This window comes from Dasypus novemcinctus, chromosome 3 (genome assembly GCF_030445035.2).
Source record: "Dasypus novemcinctus isolate mDasNov1 chromosome 3, mDasNov1.1.hap2, whole genome shotgun sequence".
Classification (NCBI taxonomy): domain Eukaryota; kingdom Metazoa; phylum Chordata; class Mammalia; order Cingulata; family Dasypodidae; genus Dasypus; species Dasypus novemcinctus.
The window spans coordinates 83,768,744-83,789,563 of NC_080675.1; the positions used below are offsets into that span (position 1 = coordinate 83,768,744).

At 37.5% G+C, this 20,820-nt stretch overlaps 1 protein-coding gene across 14 annotated transcripts in view; it reads left to right on the forward strand.

Moving 5' to 3' along the window:
- The first annotated feature begins 4,382 nt into the window (after nucleotides 1–4,382).
- HEATR5A (HEAT repeat containing 5A) overlaps nucleotides 4,383–20,820 on the forward strand; it is a 122,758-nt gene continuing 106,320 nt past the window's right edge. For 4 of the 14 annotated variants that reach the window (XM_058293600.1, XM_058293603.2, XM_058293607.2 and 1 more), the window contains exons 1-5: nucleotides 4,383–4,675; nucleotides 15,425–15,557; nucleotides 16,577–16,768; nucleotides 18,388–18,599; nucleotides 19,500–19,608. In XM_058293600.1, coding sequence (XP_058149583.1) covers nucleotides 16,643–16,768; nucleotides 18,388–18,599; nucleotides 19,500–19,608 — 447 coding nt within the window. In that variant the 5' untranslated portion in view covers nucleotides 4,383–4,675; nucleotides 15,425–15,557; nucleotides 16,577–16,642. Of the gene's footprint in view, nucleotides 4,676–15,419; nucleotides 15,558–16,576; nucleotides 16,769–18,387; nucleotides 18,600–19,499; nucleotides 19,609–20,820 lie in introns of all 14 variants that reach the window. The other 10 variants (XM_058293599.2, XM_058293608.2, XM_058293610.2 and 7 more) reach the window with 6 other exon arrangements.

Genomic DNA, 20,820 nt, shown 5'->3' on the forward strand with positions numbered 1-20,820 from the left:
AGGGTCTTCTCTATCACCACAGCTTATGGCATCTTAACATTGACCTCCTGAAATCTCTCTCCCTCTGTTTCTTATGATAATCAGAGCAACAATTTTAAACATGAGATTTTTTAAAGCCAGTTATAAGGAGAAGGAGGCATCATGGCAGACATGAGAGAATCATTTTGTTAGTTTAACATTTTATAGAATTTTGAATATAGGTGGTACTATGATAGTATGGAAAAGACATGAGACAAGGATTTAGAAGATCTGTTTTTAAAATCTTACTTCTGAAACCTTGTTCCAAACAAGGGCAAATCACTTAGCTATTCTAGGCTCTGGCTTCTATTTCTTCAAGATAATAGTTACTCTATGTACTGTGAAGGGATTTTCTAAGAATAACAATATAATAATTGAATTTTAAAACTGAAGGGGATCCTAGAGACATTCTACTATAACATGCTCATTTCCAGAGGAGGAAATTGGAGCCAAAAGAAGTTGTGCTTATTTTAAAAATATATGATAGCAACTTTGAAACAAAACCATAAAGTAAGCACACCAGCCCAAACTTTAACTGCTTCCTTTGAGCTTGAATGGCCTGCTATTGCTTATCACTGTTCAAGATCTACATACTATGTTTCAAGTTCTTCTTGCTGGAATATTTATAGTAGTAGATTGCCTACTGAAGGAAATCCTACCCATCGCCAAACGTTCTTATTGGAAATTTAGTGCTAAAAGCTGTCACAGATTACACCAAACTCAGCAATACATTGACAAATAATGTGTGATAGAACAAAAAGTGTACAGCTTGAGAAGCAGATGTGATTCAAGAAGTTGGATGCCTGCCTACCACATGGGAGGTCCTGGGTTCAGTTTCTGGTGCCTCCTAAAGAAGACAAGCAAGACAGTGAGATGGCATGGTGAGCTGGTACGACTGGCTGGAACAACAAGATGACACAACAAGCAGGGAGTGGATGTGGCTAAAGTGATTGGGTGCCTCCCTCCCACATGAGAGGTCCCAGGTTCGGGTCCCAGTGCCTCCTAAAAGGAAGACAAGCAGACAGCAAGGGCAAATAGTGAGGGGAGGGGAGATAAATAAGTAAATAAATATTTTTTAAAAAAGTGTACAGCTGTATTACAAACAACCAGCAGATCTTTTGTCAGGTTTTGGATCACACTGAAGTCAACAAAGCAGGTGTGCCCAACCCATGAATTTTGTGACATGAACTTGACATATCTATACCCCATGCTCCTCAAAGGTTCTGTCAACATTTGAGCAGCCTGATATGACTGGAGTAGATCATCATTAACAAGTGAGAAGCCTAGAATAATGGACTAACAGCAACAACAAAAATTACAGGATACATTACTACCATTTAGTCTTCAGACCCCATTTAAGTGTTGTCAGTTGTCCCAATAATGTTCTTTATGGTGGATACATATGTGAGTATATTAATATGGATGCATATGTGTATGAATGTATAAATATTCCCTAGTTCTATTCACTGAGACAGCCTAAGCAGTAATACTCCAAAAGAAGTGAACACACTTAGTCTTTCTAAATACCATTCTCCACGAAAAGGAACCAGAGCTCCTGGAAAAATGGCTATCCAGGGCTGGGGCAAAGAAAGTGTGAGATGAGCCCATAACATCTTGTTATGCCAGAAATAAAGGGACCTCTAGAAGGGTGATGGTGATATTAAAAGGACACAGAGTAGTAAAATATTAATGTTGAATCTGGATGGTGGGTATGTGGATGTTCAATATAAAACACCTTCAAATTTTCTGTATTTTAAACATGTTTTACAATAAAATGTTGGGAATGAATTTAAAACGCATATTCAAAGACACAGAAGTCAGCATGACTGAGACTCCCACTGACCAAACTTAGGACAATTTGAGCATCAAACTAGATAACAATAGAAGCAGAGTATAGCCCATTTAATAAAACAGGAAACTCTGAATCCATACCATTTGCCAGGGCTGCTATAACAAATACCACAAACTAGTTGGCTTAAGCAACAGTCATTTTTTCCTTCCCCCTCCCTCCTCCTTCCCCCCAACACTGCTGTTTTTTGCTGTCTGTGTCCATTTGCTGTGTGATCTTCTGTATCTGTTTCTCTTTCTGTCTTCTCTTTTCTTTTTTTTTCCTCTAGGATTCATCAGGATTTGATCCTGCAGACCTCTGAGAAAGGTTCCTTGTCACTTGTACCACCTCAGTTCCTGGTTTCTATTGCATCTCACCTTGACTCTCCCCTTCGTCTTCCTTTTTGTTGCATCATCATCTTGCTGTGTGACTCACTTGCATGGGCACTGGCTTGCCGCATGGGCACTTGGCTCACTGTGCAGGCACTGGCTCACCGTGTGGGCACTCGCACAGGCACTCACATGAACACTGGCTCACGGTGCGGGCATACTTTTTACCAGGAGGCCCCAAGGATCGAACCCGGGTCCTCCCATATGGTAGGGGGAAGCCTGATCACTTGAGCCACATCTGCTTCCCAACAACAGGAATTTATTGTCTCACAGTTTTGGAGGCTATAAGTCCAAATTTAAGGTATTAATAGGCCATGCTTTCTCCCAAATCTATAATGTTGTTGTGGTGACTTGCTGGCAGTTCACGACCATATGATCATCTGTCTCCTCACTCTGCCTACCGTGTCCAAATTTCCTTTGCTTATAAGGACTCCTGCCATATTGTATTAAGGTTCACCATGGTTCAGTTTGGCTTCACTGGAATAGGATCTTCAAAGATTCCATATATAAATGAGTTTATACCCACAGGACCAGGGGTTAGGACTTGCATATGTGATGTGGGGGGTGTGATTCAATCCACAACACATACTGATATAAATTGAGTTTGATGAGAAACAAGAATTTTACATTGTTTCAAAGAATCTCATTACAAAAATCTTAATTACAAAGAAGAAAATGTAACGTTACCTTTACTTGGCAGACACCATCATATTAAACATTAGTAATGGGACAAATTCAAATCCTATGCCATCTGACAGAATGCAATGAAAACAGCATCACTTCTGTAAGAGTCCTGTCAAAGATACGTAACCTGAAACTAATCATGAGTAAACACCTGACAAACCCAAACTCAGGTATATTCTATAAACTTGTTGGCCTGGAATTGTCAAAAGTGTCAAGGACATGGAAGTAAAGGAATGAATGAGAAAGTGTTCTAGATTGAAGGTAACTAAAGGTACATGACAAGTAAATACAATGCTTGATTCTGAACTGAATCCTTTTATCATAAAGAACATTGGGACGGCTGACAAAACTTGAATGGGGTCTGGAGATTAGATGGTAATATATATATATTTTTAGTTCAGGCTACTATTCCAGGCTCCTCACCTATAAAATGGGTTAATAATCTTTATTTATATACAGAGTTGCTATGTAAATTAAGCATGAACTCTCCTACCATGGAGTCAAGCATATAGTAGGTATTCTGAGAATGGGAGGAGGCATAAAAGTCACATAGAGTTGGGATTGAATATCAAAGAACTGCTCAGGAGAACATTATTACCTCTCTGGGCCTGCTTCCTCATCTGTAAGACAATTATAATACAAGATAGTGTTTATAAAGTACCTAGCTAAGTGAGTTATCCTCCATATTTAATTTTCAGAGATTCCCATTAAGTCCCACTTAAATCAGTTTTCCTCCCCAAACCAAAGAACATGTGCTCTTGGAAGGCAGAGGTGAAGCAGTTTCATAGAAATTGTTTTGATTTTGATAGCTATATTGTGATTATACAGCAGAGGGTCCTTATTTGTGGGAAATACACACTAAAGTATTTAGGGAAGATATGACATCAGGTCAGCAACTTAAATCTCCAATGCCTCAGGAACAAAAAAAAAATTCTTTGTACTACGCTTGCAACTTTTTTGCAAGCTTGAGATGGTTTCAAAATAAAAATTGAAAAATTACATTAAATGCCACCCACAGTGGAAGAAAGCACTTGACTCAGAGCCAAGAGGCTATTACTCTCAGTTCTGCCAATGACTCGGTGTGTGACCTTGACTAAGTCACTTTATCTCAGGCGCCAGAGTCTCGGTTGTAAAACAAGGTGGTAGGACTAACAAGGTTCTCTAGGGTCTAACATTCTATACTTCCAACACTCTGGGGTCTAACATTCCACCATCTATACCCACAGCACTGACCCTTCCTGAATTTCTCCAGGCTCGTTATGTCTTTGCCTTCATTTGCCCCAGCAGTGCTCCCACTATTTCTGGCTGGTGATAAACAGACGAAAATAGTTGTGGCCGGAATCTCGTCGGCAAAGCCGCTGCCTAGCCTCAAGTTGAGCCGCAGTCTCCTCCATCCGCTCTTTCGACGGTAGAGCAGTCGCGTCTGCCAGAGTGGGCGCTCGATGGCTCGGCGGACGGCTGATGAGCCCTGGAAACAACGGCGGGCGCAGGGCTCGCTCCCAATCGCGGGCTCCCGCTGCGCTCGCCGCTCCGAGCTTTCCGGCCCCGCCCGGCGCGCGCTGCGCCCTCCCACCCCACTGCCTGGTAGTCGCGGCTGCGGGTTGGTTGTGGTGCTGTCCTGCAGCGTCGAGAAGTCGGTACCGGGAGGGCTTAGCCGTGGGAGACCCTGCGGACGAGTAATTGGGGATTCCGGGGTAAGGAGCAGTGTCCGGGCTGCCTGCCAGCTGGGGAGAGGCGACTCGCGGGACCCAGCACAGTGAGTTGCGCGTTCCGGGGGTCCCCCGGGTGGTCGAGGCAGCGGTGTAGTAGGAGGGGAAGTAACGGGGGCCCAGGCTGTGGGACCGGATCTAGAGGTTGAGTGTCGTGGCCGAAGGGCCGGAGCCCGTGTAGGAGGCGGTGAACCGGGTCGGGGGTCGGTCGGGGTGCTGCGTCCGTCCTCCGGGGTCGGGTAAAGTCTGCTCTCACCCGAGCACAACAGGTAGGTGTGGACTCTGCCGGGCGGCGGGAGCCGGAGACGCCCGGCGTGCGCGCTGGGCTGGAGGTCGTAGTCCGACTCGGCGCTGCGCTCCCGGGACCCGCCCTAGTGGCGCCCGCGGCGCCGGGGATCCGCCAGGACCGCCCGGGGCCCCAACCCGGCTTCAGGCGAGGTTCTCGCCGCGCCGGGGTCTTTCAGGCTGGCAGCCCTGGGTACCGTGATTGATAAACCCATTCCTCAGTTGTACGTGTTTCCAGAAGGAAGCAGTGGAGAGAAAGTGGATATTGCAAAGCGCTCTGTGGAACTTAGTCACAGTAATGTTTACTTCTGGCAAAGCAAGATAAATTCCTGATAACAGAAGATTTCTGAGATAACTTATCAGAGATTAGTTCTTTTATTAAAAGTCGTAAATTGTTTTTATGTGCATTCATATACTCAGCACCTTTAATGTGCCCTTATGGAACTTACAGCCTAAATGAGACATGGTAAAAGTTTGAGGAAAAAGGGGCTCACAAATACTTTCAGAAATTTTCCGAACTGTGGGAGGAAATACTTCTGGTGAGATTATTTAAAGAGTAAGGAAAGTGAGAAAAGTGTCATTAGAGCTAAAATTTTAAGGATGGATGGGCAGAGGAGATTTTTCCTGTTCGATTTTGCAAACATGTTGACCAATTATGGCCTGCAGGACAAATATGGCCTGCTGCCAGTTTATGTAAATAAAAGTTTTATTGTGACACAATATTCATATGTTTGTATACTGTTTATAACTGCTTTGATGCTATAACAGCATAGTTAAGTATTGTGACAGAGAACCATATTGTCCTCAAAACCTAATGTGTTTACTCTCTGGCCCTTTGAGAAAAAATTTGCTGGTCTCTAGAGTAGAACCCTAAACTCTTATTTACTCAATCTTTGTGGAGAAAGTTGGCTAAATTCAGTTTTGTTTGTTTGTTTTTAGGAGGTACCAGAGATATACCCCTGGACCTGTACCTGGGAAGCAGGCACTCAACCACTTGAGCTACATCCGCTCCCCTAAATTAGTTTTTTTCCCATTATTTCTTTTAGGATGGCTCTAGATGTTAAAAAAAACATTCTTAATTTTACACAATCATCTGAGAGTTATTGATGTTTCTGTACATAAAGTATAGAAACACTAAGCCATATAGTTTCATTGATGTCACACTGATGTCACTAAATAAACCGTTTTATGTATATACTTTTTTCAGTACCTTAATTGTCCTTATTTACAAGTAATACTCTATGGATAGATATACCATAACATTTATATCCTTTTCTGTTGCATTTATAGGCTTCTATATGTAAATAAGATGTATGTTTTTGTGTATGTACACAAAATAGCACGTCCTTTATTCATTAACAGGTACTACATTTTTCTACATAAATGAAATTATGTTTCAACCTAAATGTGTGTGTGTGTGTTTGTAGGAAATCTGGAAAAACAAAAGTGCACAAATACGAATCCCTAACTTAATTACAAAATCCACATAGCTCTGAAAAGTTTTTTTCTTAACTCAGTTGGCAGCAAAACATGCTCTGAACTGATTGGAAGCTTTTTACAGTTACTTATCCCACCTTTTGTGACTATGCTTATCTTTTGCTGCAGAAACATTGAGATGATTTATGCGGTACTGCCCTAGGCCTTTTAGGGGTGTTTTGAGGTAATAGATAGTATATATACTGTATCAAACTATAGGCAAGGGGAGCACATGCAGTTGAGCACCTGCTTCCCATGTATGAGGTCCTGGGTTTGAACATTGGTCCCTCCTAAAAACAAGTGAAAAAACCAGCTCTATTTGGGGAATAGATGTAACTCAGTGATTGAGCACTTCCCATGTACAGGTCCTGAGTTCAATCCCCAGTACCTCCTAAAACAAACCACAACAAAAGACTGTAGACAAAATTAAGAGTGAGACAGCAATGTCAGTAGTGTCTGTGAGCTTTTAAAGAACCAGTTGCTGAACAGATTTTTTTTCCTTTGTTACAAGATTCTTAACTGTGTACCAAGTAATGAGATTGTCAGATAGTTACTGAAATAGGGAGATAGATAAAAGGAAAATAAAACTTCTTTTATCCTAAAATATGCCTTCTGGTAATCCTCAATGTTCAAAATCAAAACCCCCTTCCCAGGGGAAAATCGGAGAGTTGGTATGAGGGATGAAGAATGATACAAATTTTCGAGAGTAGTCAAAGACTAAACTAATACTCTTAGTTTTTAATGATTTGCTGTCCAGATGTAAAGGACCCACTGGAAGCTGATGTCTTCAGAAAACCTAACACTTTTAACAAAAAGCCGTGAAGTACTGAAGACATGAGAGGAGCAAAGTGGTAACAAAGAAATAAATAGCTATCAGGATTAGATACTTCAGCACTATGGCAATAACAACATTATTAATAGCAGATTAGAGACTGAAGTAATTGAAGAAGGAATATTAACATTGAAGGTAGACATGCATGGCTGTTATCTCCTTTTTGCAGTTAAATAGCATTTTTGCCTTGTACACATTTCTTAACTCATTATCTTCATCTGTAAAATTAAAATAATAATACCTAAGCTTTAGGATTGTGAGAATTAAGTGAGATAGTGAATAAAGGAAATCTACTAAGTGATCCTTTCCCTTTCACTGCCTTAGTAAGGTTGGTTCCTGCTGCTCTGTCTTCCACCCAGAAAGCTTCAGGGGTTTTCTCTTTTGTAATCTGAAGGAAAAATTGCCAGAAACAGCTAAACTCCAGTTGAGCCCCCACTGGCAATCTCTCTTACACTGAATCTCTCCAATTTCTGCCTTTCTTCGCATCCCTAACCTGCAGTACTTTGGGAAGGAAAAAAGAGAGGAAAGGGAAGTATATTCCATCCCCACCTCTGACCCCTGTCTCACCCCAACTTCTTATAAATTCCATGTCCTGTAAATTCTGCTTTCCCATCCCACCCCAAATTCTCTACCCTATAAAATATGCTCCATACAGGTTTTTGGGGCTTTATGTATCTGTTGTTCCTGTTGGCTTGTATATGCTACATGATGCTCTCCCCATTGCATTATCAAGTTTGCAGGAAATGTTCTTGGAATCTTGGTACACTGAATACATTTTCATTACATATTAAAATAAAGTATTAGTGCTATGCCAGGGGTATATAACTTAAAAGTATGAATAATGCTAATTTTTATGTGAACTGATGAGTCTTAAATGTACCAGGTTTAAAACTGTCTGTTCTTTCTTATTCATGTTTCAAAATATCTAACAAAAGATTGTCTGCTTATATTTTAAATTCTGAATATTGGATAATTTGATCCAAAATATTAATCAGAAGTACACTCTTTTAAGTAGAAATTTGACATTGGCTTGTTATATATTCTTTTACTTGAAAATCCTATCATAGTATGAACAAAAAGGAAAATAAAAATGGTTTTAATCTATAGTAGTCTTTAATGTTTTGCCTTCGATTAGTATTTCTAAGTTTCTAAGAACACCAATTTTACAAGATTGTCAAAAAAAGAAAAGGTGGGGGTGGGGGAGAGATTCATAGTTGAAGCTATTGAGAAACATCTACTGTTATATCTGCATGTCCTCTTAGCAGTATACAGGCACATAATCAAATTACATGTATAGAGAAAAGAAAATGGCCAACTCAGCATTTCCCAAAAATATTTGGGCTTGGATCCTTGGATTAATTATAAGAGAGGAGTGGATGCTAATCTGCTATTAAATCAGTCTAAATTATTTAAGTCCTAGTATTCTCATTTATAAAATAGGAGTAATGGTGGTGAGATGAGGATTTAATGAAACAATACATTTATAATAGCACCCTGACCCCCAGAGATTCTTATTCATTTGGCTTAGACTCGACTTCGGTATTTTTTTTTAAGTGCCAGCATTGACGCCACTAGTTGAGAACCACTTTATTGTTTGGTATAGATATGCCATGCTGACAGTCATAGTTTCCTGTAATTTTAACAGTTTACCTACCCCATCTGTGCTGTTCCCTTTACTATTTTACCAATACTCCCTTTTTATTGTTTGGCCCTTATCAAACAATACGGAGGTGTTTAGCGATGAAGCTAATTTTATGATTTACTGAAAGTTGTAGGGGGAAGTAGAGACAGGTTCCAAATATAATATAAAGCTCTCTTTTCCCCCCAGAGCCCTGTTTGTTCAACATTTTTCCCCCTTACATCTTAACATCAAAGATGCTGTGTTTTGTTTTGTTTTGAGGTACCAGGGCCCAGGAATTGAGCCCAGGATCTCTAATGTGGGAAGCCAGTTTTTTCATTTGTTTTGCTTGTTGTTTGTTTTTGTTTTTTCAGGACACACTGAGAACCTAACCTGGGACCTCCCATGTGGGAGGCAGGTGCTCAACCTCTTGAGCCACATCCATTTCCAGAGATGCTGTTTTAACTTTTTTCCCTCTCTGTGGAAAGGCTGCCTAGCATTGAGGAAAGAAAAATGAGCTTTGTTGCTAAAGAAACTTACTGGCATCTAGTTTCTTCATCCATAAAATGAGGGCCAATAATACCTTTCTTGCGATAGTTAGAGATGTTATAAGTCATTTGTGATTTGGGATTCTGTTGGGAAAGTGAAAGGGATAGTGGGTTATACTGGTGTCTTTCCCATCTGTGATGTTACCAAATCATGGTGATGAATGGTATTGTCAATTTTTGAAGTAAGGAATCTAACAGAAGCTTAATTTATTTATTGGTTTTAATTGTTTTATATAAAATATAAAAAATTTAAATATTTCTAAAAATTTGAAGAATAAAGAAAAGGAAACATTACCCATAATGCTCTTACCCTAATAATCATTGTCATGAATTGGAAAAATACCAGAAGAAACTCACAATCTAACTGATGGCTAGAGAATCCAACCATCATTTTAAGAAGCATAAATGTAAGAATGGAATAAAGAACTGTGCAAAGAGGAGACAGTACCAGAATAGGAGAATCAATCATGAAGGGCTTCCTGAAGGAATTGAATGTTTAGCTGATTATAAAGTAATAAGTTTATTGTGGAGAGAAAGAAGCAAGATATTGATATTTCAGATTCAGAGATGGAAAAAATACACATAAGATTAAAAAAACATCAAAATATAACTATTAAAGAACCATAAAATTATAAACGATTTGCTTCAGTATCCATTTTATCCTAAAACCAATAATATGGGTAAGTGTGTCAGCAAACCAACTATAAGACAGTAAATACTAGAGGAATTGAAAGTACGGTAACAAAAGGATCTCATTTTCTCACTACCAGGGACAACCTTTCTTAAGCAACATCTTAAGTGTGATCTAATGCTTTGTGTAACTTATAAGTTCCTATTTTGTAATCAGTAATTTTGCAAAGTCTCAGTCACAAATGAGAATCTTAGGTCAAAGTGGAATGCTCCAACTTCTTTATAGATTAAAGCTAATTCAGCAGTTTTGAAAGGGTTAAATTTTAAGATTTATGTAAGTTTCCTGAAATAGTGGGAGGTTCTTGTAAAGATATATAAATTATCTTGAGAGGATTTTTTAATTTACTTTTTGCTTTCTGAACAAAACTGAGAAACTAAGGACTGGCAGGCAATTTGAAATTATGATGTCCTTTGAAGAAATGAGAGTCAAAGAAAAATAATTGAAATTTAAATATGAGACATGTCAAAACTTAAGGTACTTGATACATCTGGAATTAATTCCATTTACAAATTGCTTAGTTACTTGTTCATTTTTTTAAAATTGTTCTTTTTCTGTACTGGGGGGAAAAGTTATCATACCAACCCAAAAAATCTGTCTTTTCTTGTGTCTGATGTCTTTGATTATTTGTGATTTTAATCTTATTCTCTCCTGAAAATGACATAATAAATCATTGTAAGAAACTAAAATGAGCAAAAAGATTAGGAAGACTTTCCCTCTCCCAACCCCCAAACTTCAACATATGATCCTACTTTACCCAGAGTAATTCTATAAATCCTAGATAGAGAAAATTATGGTAGCACTCTTGGAGATGACTTTGGAATAAATTACTCTTTAGAAAACCTTTGCCCTAGAAATTTGCCCCCCTGCTGGTTCTTTTTTCTGTCAGCAGCCAACTGTATTTATTCATACGTATTACTCTAAGTAACAGAGTCTCTGGAATTAGGAATAGAAAGCCATTTGAAAGCATACCATGCAAAGTGCAGACAGATTGTTCTCTCCCATACTTTTCCTGATCTTGAAATGTATTAATTTTGTCTTCTTTTGCTTATTAATTGCATATTTATTTTTTAATATAAAATAATGTTTTAAATTAATACCAGGAGGAAAATCTTTACGATTTAATCTTCCGGTAATCTGCACTATGTTTATTATGGTGGCACACTGCTGGGGTTATTTATACCATTTTGAGAAGCGTCATTTGGATAGTACGTTAGTACCTAAAGTCTAGTTCACAGTGCCTACTTGTCTCAACATAGAAAACCTCTGGGATGACAGTTCTCACTGGGTCACTAGGAGTATCTATTGCTCACATAGTACACAGGCATTTATTAACAAGGAAGTAAACGGTGCCTCAGAGAAGCATATGGTCTGAAAAGTGTTGAAGGGTCTTTCTTTTGTTTTTTGTTTTTTGTTTTTTGTTTTTTAATTGATTTTGTAAAAACGTTACATAAAAAAAATATATATATATATATATGAGGTCCCATTCAGCCACACCACCACTCCCCGCCCAGCAACACTCACTCCCCTCATCATGACACATCCATTGCACCCGGCAAGTACATCTCTGGGCATCTCTGCACCTCATGGTCAATGGTCCACATCATGGCCCATACTCTCCCACATTCCATCCAGTGGGCCCTGGGAAGATTTCAAATGTCCAGTGATTGCCCCTGAAGCACCATCCAGGGCAACTCCAAGTCCCAAAGGCGCCTCCACATTTCGTCTCTTCCTGCCACTCCCCATATCCATCAGCCACCATGTCCACTTTTCCCACTCCAATGCCACCTTTTCTCTGTGGGCCTTGGATTGGTTGTGTCCGTTGCACCTCTGTGTCAGGAGGAGGCTCAGATTCCGCATGGATACTGGATGCAATCCTCCTGCTTTCAGTTGTAGGCACTCTAGGCTCCATGGTGTGGTGGTTGTCTGAAGGGTCTTTCTAACTCAGTTCATCTATTGACATTAAAGGAAGCACTATAATGCTTGACTGTAAATTAATGTAATAATTTGTGTTGCTTATAAATGCATACAATAAGTGATCATATTTGTTAAATGTTTCTCCTTGGAGCAGCTTACTTAGGTTTAGAAATTAGTATTTTGCTGACAATATTTTGATTAGTACATCATACAATATTGCATTCCTGGAGAGTCATAATTCACATTAACCTTATAAATACCCTGAGAAATCTTGTAGGTCAAAATCCCTCACTTTGTTTTAATCTGAGATTCTCAAATATGTTAAAACAAATCTGAAGTTCTATGTTTGGGAAACACTACAATGATCTATATAATTCTGTACTACCTACAAATTTTCTACAAGTTCTCAGTTTTCAAAAAATGCCTGGCTTCTAGGATGTATGAGGAGTCAAAGAAAAATTATTTGATTTGATGAAAAAGGTGGCAGCATAGGATATAGTGATTAAAGCATATATATCTGGAATCAAATTCCTTAGCTGTATGACGAGGTTCTAACCCTTACTAAGCTCTGTGGCCTTAGGAAAGCTACTTAGTGTTTGAGGCTCAGTTTCTTCATCTGTAAAATTAATCTAATAAAAATAGCTACCTCATTGGACACTTTTGCAGATTATTCAAGAAAATAAATGTAAATATTACATGGTCTGTAAATATAAGATGCTGTAAGAAGTAATAGCTCACATTGCCTCTGTTTTATAAAATCTTTTTCAAAAAGCAACTGACTGTACTTTGAAAAATATATTTCTATTGCTGTATGTCTGCTTTTTAAAACTAATCACTTTATAATCTCAACAGAAACATGAAAGTGGAAAACAACAGGAAAATTAGAAAAACAAACATTTTTTCAAGGATATGTACTCGTAGGGTTGTAGTTACATACAGTAGATAACACTGACTGCATTTGTCTTCATCTGCCTAAAGTGAGACTTTGAGTAAGAGTAGGAGTATCTGTTATTTGCGTATCACTTTGATAGTGCATATGTGGAAATCTCAGGTACATTTTAGACTTAGGGGTTTAAATATGGGACTACAAATATAAATTGTTTACTTCCTTTAGGGGTAATTTATATGTGGAATGTATTGAGGGCATCCAAGATAACTTTATGCCCTGCTTATGATCTCAACCTTTTTACTGAATAATTTATTATTACATTGTGTTAGCTGTTTTTCTTCTTGATGGATCAGTTTACACCCCAATATCTGCTGCCTAATGCAAAAATGGTCTTTTCTGCGGTCCTAATGACCTCTAGAAGGGGTAATTTGATTCTTAAGATAGGACTTTGGCCTACTTTGGTGGTTATTAGACATTTCTTCTAAAGGTTATATTTTCCCCTCAAACAATCATAGATATTGAGTGCAAACTTGCTTTTCATCTTCTGTATACTTAGTAAGTTTCTTCCAAAAGTTTTCTCTAGTATTGAGTTTATTCATAACTGTTTATATTTTGGCCAGTTCACTTTGTTAATTTAAGAACAGAAAGGAGGATTTTTTAAAAGAAGAAGCTAGAATTCGTGTGGACACTATAAAAACGAATTTGTTAACAGCATTGTTTTTTTTTTTTAAGATTCATTTATTTTTTATTTATTTCTTACCCCTTCCCTCCCCCCCCCCCAGTTGTCTGCTATGTCCATTCGCTGTGTGTTCTTCTGTGACCGCTTCTATCCTTTTCAGCGGCACCGGGAATCTGTGTTTCTTTTTGTTGCGTCATCTTCTTGTGTCAGCTCTCCGTGTGTGTGGTGCCATTCTTAGGCAGGCTGCACTCTTTCATGCTGGGTGGCTCTTCTTACGGGGTGTGCTCCTTGTGTGTGGGGCTCCCCTACATGGGGGACACCCTGTGTGGCAGGGCACTCCTTGCATACATCAGCACAGCACATGGGCCAGCTCCACATGGGTCAAGGAGGCCAGGGGTTTGAACTGCGGACCTCACGTGTGGTAGGCGGATGCCCTATCCATTGGGCTAAGTCCGCTTCCCTACAGCATTGTTCTTTGTTCCTTAGAACTGACTTTTAAAAAATAAAAATAATCTAAGATATCCCCCCCCTTTTTTTTTTTTTTAAAGCAGAATTGTCTGTGCCAGGTCACGAGGGATACTGGGCAAGCGGGTAGGATATATTGGGAGGAAGCAACTGGAAATGGCTAAAGCTGCATATAAGTTTGAGAAGACAGTGGTAGTTGGGAAAAGGCTGGTAATTACTATAGAAAATGTCCTTTGGCCTCTGGGGCAGCATCATAGTCATAATCTAGAATATTGGCCCAAACCAGAGGATTAAGTAGGATAAAAAGTAGGAGTTGGTAAATAATGTAAATGAATAAGTCATGCTAGGTGGCAACTGTGGCCTTCTAGAAAGTCCTTGCTCCCCTCGGAATCAGGCATTCATTGCTCATCTGGGAATGTGGACCTAGTTTTTCATGTAAAATCTTCTGATATTTACTTATTAGCAACTGAATTTTTCCGCAATACATTGCAAGCCAGATTTGACTAACAGGGTACCCATTTGTGACTCCTGACTTAAATTTAAGAGGCTTTTTTTTTTTCAGTTCTACAATAATTATGACCTGATACTCCAGGTAATTATATACCAGTAAACCCTGTGGGAGAAAAATATGAAAGAAACACCTTGCCTGTGTCTCCCATCTGATTTTCTAATATATCTAATATATCTTTACTTAATGACTTCTCTATGAACTATTGAGGTTTGTTTAGGAATGTGAGCTGTGTGTTTTAAATGTTTTAGTTTAATTACTCATGGCATTCTATCCATATTTCTATTGAATTCCAACTACCTGTTCTATTTAGCTTGGAGATTTCCCCAAATTTATGTTCGATACATAAGTGAACAGGAGTGCCTATCTTTTGTATATATGGAGCCTTCCTTGTTGTTCAGTGTTCCTGATGAATAGCTGTTACTTCTGGACTAGTAGTAATGATTTTTCAAAAAGTCAAAATGTCTTTCTTGATTTCTTAGCTTAAATAATTTTCCAACTGTATTTTAAAAATACAGAAATATTAAAGAATAGTAAATAAGGAGATCACTCACATACCCACTACTTATATTCAGCTGTTAATATGTTTGCCTTATTTTATGGTTGGTTGATTTACTAAATCATCTGAAAATGAGTTGCAGACATCGTGGTACTTTATTGCTATGTACTGAGCATGGACCTTCTAAAATTTAAAAAAAAATCTGTTCTATAATCACAATTCCATCTTTGTAATAATTTGTGTGTGAATGTGTGTGTATGTACATACACAGACATTCTAATTTGTTATGTATGTTCTGGGAAGGCACTTAGAGTATGCCCAGGAGATGCTGATATATATATTTTTTAAACTCTTCTGTCTTTTGTTGATTATTTGCTACAATGCAAGTGAAGGCTGCGTTGGATCTGGGTCAGAGCACATGTGATCTTTATTGCTACAATCCCTGAACACCATTCATCCAAGCCTTAAAAAAGAAGTTTGCTTTCACAAGACTCATGAAGATAAAGAGAGTATTTACTGGTTAAGGTGGGACTTCTTCCTTGACAGTCTAAAACCTCAAATCTTTATTAGGCTTGAGTACAAATGCTAATGAATATAAGTTTGTTTTGGATCTCTAGGTTGATGACAGGGCCTATAATTAGGCAAAGGCCAGGAAGATGGCTAGCATTACTAAAGAATTTTAGTAGGTCTGGATATTTGTTCATTTGTTAATATGTACCCACCCGTATTAGTAGAAGGACATTTAGAATAAAGAAAACTAAAAACCTAACACTGAGGAGCCTAATCTTAAAATTTCTAGAATTTTAGTGTAATGCCTTAATATTTAGCAAATTTTTACATATCAATGCCAGTAATGTTACTCTGTTTTGCTTGTCTACTCTTTTGATTTTATTTTATTTTTGTGGGTTTTTTTTTTTTTTTTAAGATTTATTTTTATTTACTTCTCTGTCCTTCCCCCGCCCCAGTTGTCTGTTTTCTGTGTCCAATCACTGTGTGTTCTTCTGAGTCCGCTTCTATTCTTGTCAGTGGCACCAGGAATCTGTGTCTCTTTTTGTTGTGTAATCTTGCTGTGTCAGCTCTCTGTGTGTGCAGCACCACTCCTGGGCAGGCTGCACTTTTCTTTTGTGCTGGGTGGCTCTCCTTGCAGGGCACACTCCTTGTGCATGGGGCTCCCCTATACTGGGGACACCCCTACGTGGCACAGCACTCCTTGCACACATCAGCACTCCACGTGGGCCAGCTCCGCACAGGACAAGGAGGCTCAGGGTTTGAACCGTGGACCTCCCATGTGGTAGGCGGATGCTGTAACCATTGAGCCAAGACTGCTTCCCTACTCTCTTTAAAAGGAGTACAGAATACAAAGGTGGATATGTGTCAACGTTAACTATAGCCCAATATAGGAATTTTCTCAGATTCACCCAAAAGCAGTTATAAAAGATATATATATTTAGTTATACTTTCTGTTCTTTTGTGAAAGATTTCTAGTTTTATGATTGCCTTCATTTTGCTCTTCTTTTAAAATATGTTATTTTCCTCTATTGCAGATTTTTGTACTTAGGAATATTGACCGAAGTTGGAATCGTGACCAGCTAGAGGAGTTTTCTGCAGGAATGGAATTAGCTCACACCTTATTACTGAATGAAGACACATATAGTCAACTAGGTGAAGTTCAGAAGGCAGAGTTTGTTTTTGAGTGGCTGAGGTATTTGGAGAAGCTCTTACTAGCAACCAACAGGGTAGGTAAAATTATAAATGTTTTTATTAATTGCTGGATAATTTTATTTTCTTTGGTTTGCTTTTCTGGTACTATGCAGAATAACCTAAATTACCTTTAAAATGCTAGACTTTGCCAAGACTTTATAATGAGATAGAGTATTTTTGCCCCCAAAATTTGTTTTTAGTATTGTTAGTTGAAGTTTGCGTGTTCAAAAAAACAAAAAGAAATTAGCTGGTGTTTTGGGTATTACTTAAAAAAATACATATGAAGCACTAATTGCAAACCACTTGTATCAGATTTCATTTTCATTGTCTTCTGTACCTTGAGTTCCTCCACATGAGTGAAGCCCTTCTTTAATATAGTGCTAACTAATGTAACTTGGAGTTAACACTTTAAAAAAGGGGTGAAGGGGAGCAGATGTAGCTTGGGTGATTGAGCGCCTGCTTCCCATGTATGAAATCCAGGTTTAATCTCCCATGCCTCCTAAAAACAAACAAACAAAAAACTACTCTGGTTGAGGAGTGGATATAGCCTAGTGATTGAGTACCTGCTCCCCATTATGAGGGCCTCGATTCAATCCCCAGTATCTCCTAAAAAAAAAAAAAAAAAAAAAGTGTGAAGACTTTAAGGAGAATATGAATTGAAACAGCTCTTTTTAAACATTCCCTCTTAAAAGTCCATGAAATGTTATTAAAAAAATCATCACTCAAACCCTTCACCTACATTCAGCAGTTGTTAACATTTTGCCATATTTTATTGACTGATTGATTTACTGAGTCATGTGTGGTGGTACTTTACTTCTAAATGCTTAAACATACATATCTGAAAAATAAGCACATTTTCCTTTTTTCCTACATAATCACAGTGCCATATATTATGCAAATGTGGTGCAAAAAGCATTGCTCATGGAAACATTTAGAATTTAACAAAGGATAAGAATCCATTTACTGTATTAACTAACACTTCACTGTGGAATTTTATGCCTCAGTGAGCACATGAATACCATTACCTTTGTAATTGTATTCTGTACTCCTTTTTTTGGAGAGTAGATAAGTAAAATAGAGTAGCATTACTGGCATATATATGCATAACTTTGCAAAAAGGACAGAGACTTTATCTAAAACCCAAACTTAGAAAAAGGTCTGAGAAAAATAGGCTCTGGTTATGGATTACTGCTTTTGAGGTGCCAGGGCTGGGGACTGAACCCATATCCTCCTGTGTGGGAAGTTGGCACTCATTAACCATTCAGCCATACTGGCTCACCAATACCAATCAGTTTTGAAACTACTTAAGGTACAAATTTGCTCCACCTTTCAAACATAAGAAGGATCTAGGAGAAATAAAGCCATTTTCTTTAACAGAGACAGCAGTTAGTATGGTCCAGAATTTATTTTTTGGAAATATCAAAACAGGGCAGCAAACTACCTGTTAGTGCAGTGTAGGTGATGACGCCATCATGCCATTGACTTATTTGTAATATTTAGTCAAAATATTACAAATTACAAAAATAACTTCATATTTTTCAAGAAACTTTTAAGTTCTTTTTTTTTTTAGTTCTTATTTATAGGAAAGCATACACATAGCATGACATTTAATTATGTTGATTTCGAATCATTTTTTTGTTGCCTTTGTTTATAGGGTGATATAAGGGAGAAACAGAAGAATCTTGTTGAACAGCTCCTATCTTTGTTGAACAGCTCCCCGGGGCCTCCTACCCGCAAACTCCTTGCTAAGAATCTAGCCATTCTTTATAGTATTGGAGACACATTTTCTGTTTATGAGACAATCGATAAATGTAATGATCTTATTCGTAGCAAAGATGATTCTCCAAGTTATCTTCCCACTAAACTGTAAGTTAAACATTAAAGCTAAACAGAAAACAAAATAGCGCTTCCTTTTATCATTTTTGTTAAGTTCCTAAACTGTTTGATACTGTTTTGTAACCGAATACAGATTTAGTTTTATTCATTCTTAGATTTTTAATCTAACATTTTTGTTCTCCTTTTTAAGATAGTTTAGACATATTTGAAGTCTACATTTGGGATTCATATGGTCTTAGAAAAATTTTTGCAGTTGAATGTTTAAGAAAAAGGTATTTTAAGTTCTTTTGGATATTCTTTTAGTTTAGTAATTCTCAGTAGTGAAAATAATAATAAATATCATAAGGGAAATACTTTTCTGAGATCCCAAAAAGAACAGCTTAGTTTCTTTCTCTATAGGATTCAATTAATTTTATCACCTGTTATTTTACAGAAGGCAGTGAGTCATGTATGGTTCCACAATTGTAACTATGTAAAATGTAATATTTAGCTTATTACAGAATGTATTTTCCCATGAAGGTTTTGGACTTAAAACTTGATGAGAACATTATTTTCTTATCTTACTTATCTTTTATCCTCAAGTCTAGTCCTGATTTTCTAATATATGAAATTGAATTCTATTAAAATATTTTGCAAAACTTCATCTTGTAAAAAAATTTGAGGGACCAACATCTTTGGCTGAGATTTAGATTAATTTAAGATTGAGATATTCATAATAATTCTTGTTATGAAAATATTATTTGATACTTACCTAAGTGTTAGTGCCTTATGATTTAACAGTGGAGTAGATTCTGGGAAATTTTTGTCCTTTTATCTTTTAAAAAGTAAAATTAAATAGTCATCTTTATATATTCTAAATTTTTGTTTTTTTTAAAAAAATTTCCTATTTTTTTCAGCCATGACTGATTTCTAATTTAAATGTTGTTTCAGTGCTGCTGTGGTATGTTTGGGTTCCTTGTACAAGAAGTTGGGTAGAATACTGGGTAACACCTTTACTGATACAGTGGGGAACATTCTTAAAGCTATGAAGAGTGCGGAGGTAAGTAACAAGTACAACCAAAGAATAAATAGATAGCATTTTATAGGTTTTATGATTTTTTTGAGCTACTGAAAGAACTTTACGTATGATAAGCATATATAGCGGTATATATGAATATAACCATACATGAAGTATTTCTCCATGACACACATTTGAACATTGTACATTATTAAAAAGTGTTAATGCAGTAGAATTTCATGTATTCAGATAAATTCAGATGGATAAAAATAAGGTATTCCCCTGACAATTGCAGTCCTACCCCCCCCCCCCTTCTCACACTATCTTTTCTATCTGGAACTACTCACTAGTGCAAGGACAAGTGTTTATCACCATGGACCCAGATATATCCTTGGTAATCACTGTATATCTGACAGTTGGATAGATTATTGTACCTGTATCAGAAAGGAGTAAGGAATATAATCGGTAACAACAGTTACTATTTTTACCTTACTTAGAAAAACAGGATGGAAAACAGCTCTGAAATAATTTACAGAAATGCTGGGTAGTTAAACATTTTTAAAAAATGTACCCAAACAAATCCCGGGCGAATTCAAGTAATTTAAGAACTGTTAAAACAAGTAGTAGAGTCAATAACATAAAACTGGTGAGAGAATCTATTCGGTAGATCACTTCTCAGCAATAGTTTCCTAAAAGACTGAACAAGTTGTTTCAGAAGAGATTTTTTAATGCCTGTATGTCTGGTTTGACTTGAAAGCGGATACCTATAAGAACTTATATTTATTGAGGTATAGCCATTTTAAACTTTTTCTCCTCTTAACCTCGCTTAAGCTGTGCTACTTTTTAGGCCCCCTTGTTAGCAGGGGATTTCTCTTTCAGTCTCAGAAACTTTAAATTATTGCTTTACTACTTTTTCCTTTATAACTGGTTAGGCACACAACATTTTAGAGATGTGAAAAAACGTTCCCCACTAATGATACATAGTATGTGAAACTGGGATGAAAAAAGTTTGGAAGTTTCTCACTAGAACCCATTTTGTTATGTACTCACTATTGTACTCCTTTGAACAAAGATAAATTAATAACATTACTATGAACGTGATACTTAATGCTGATCTTTTAATTTCTCCAACTTTACTTACAATTAGTGGCTCTAATTTCCTGAAAAATAGAATTCATTTGGGGCATATACAAGCATAATATAAGCAGCTACTGCTTCTTCAGTGTTTACTATGTCTCAGACTTGTGAATTTCA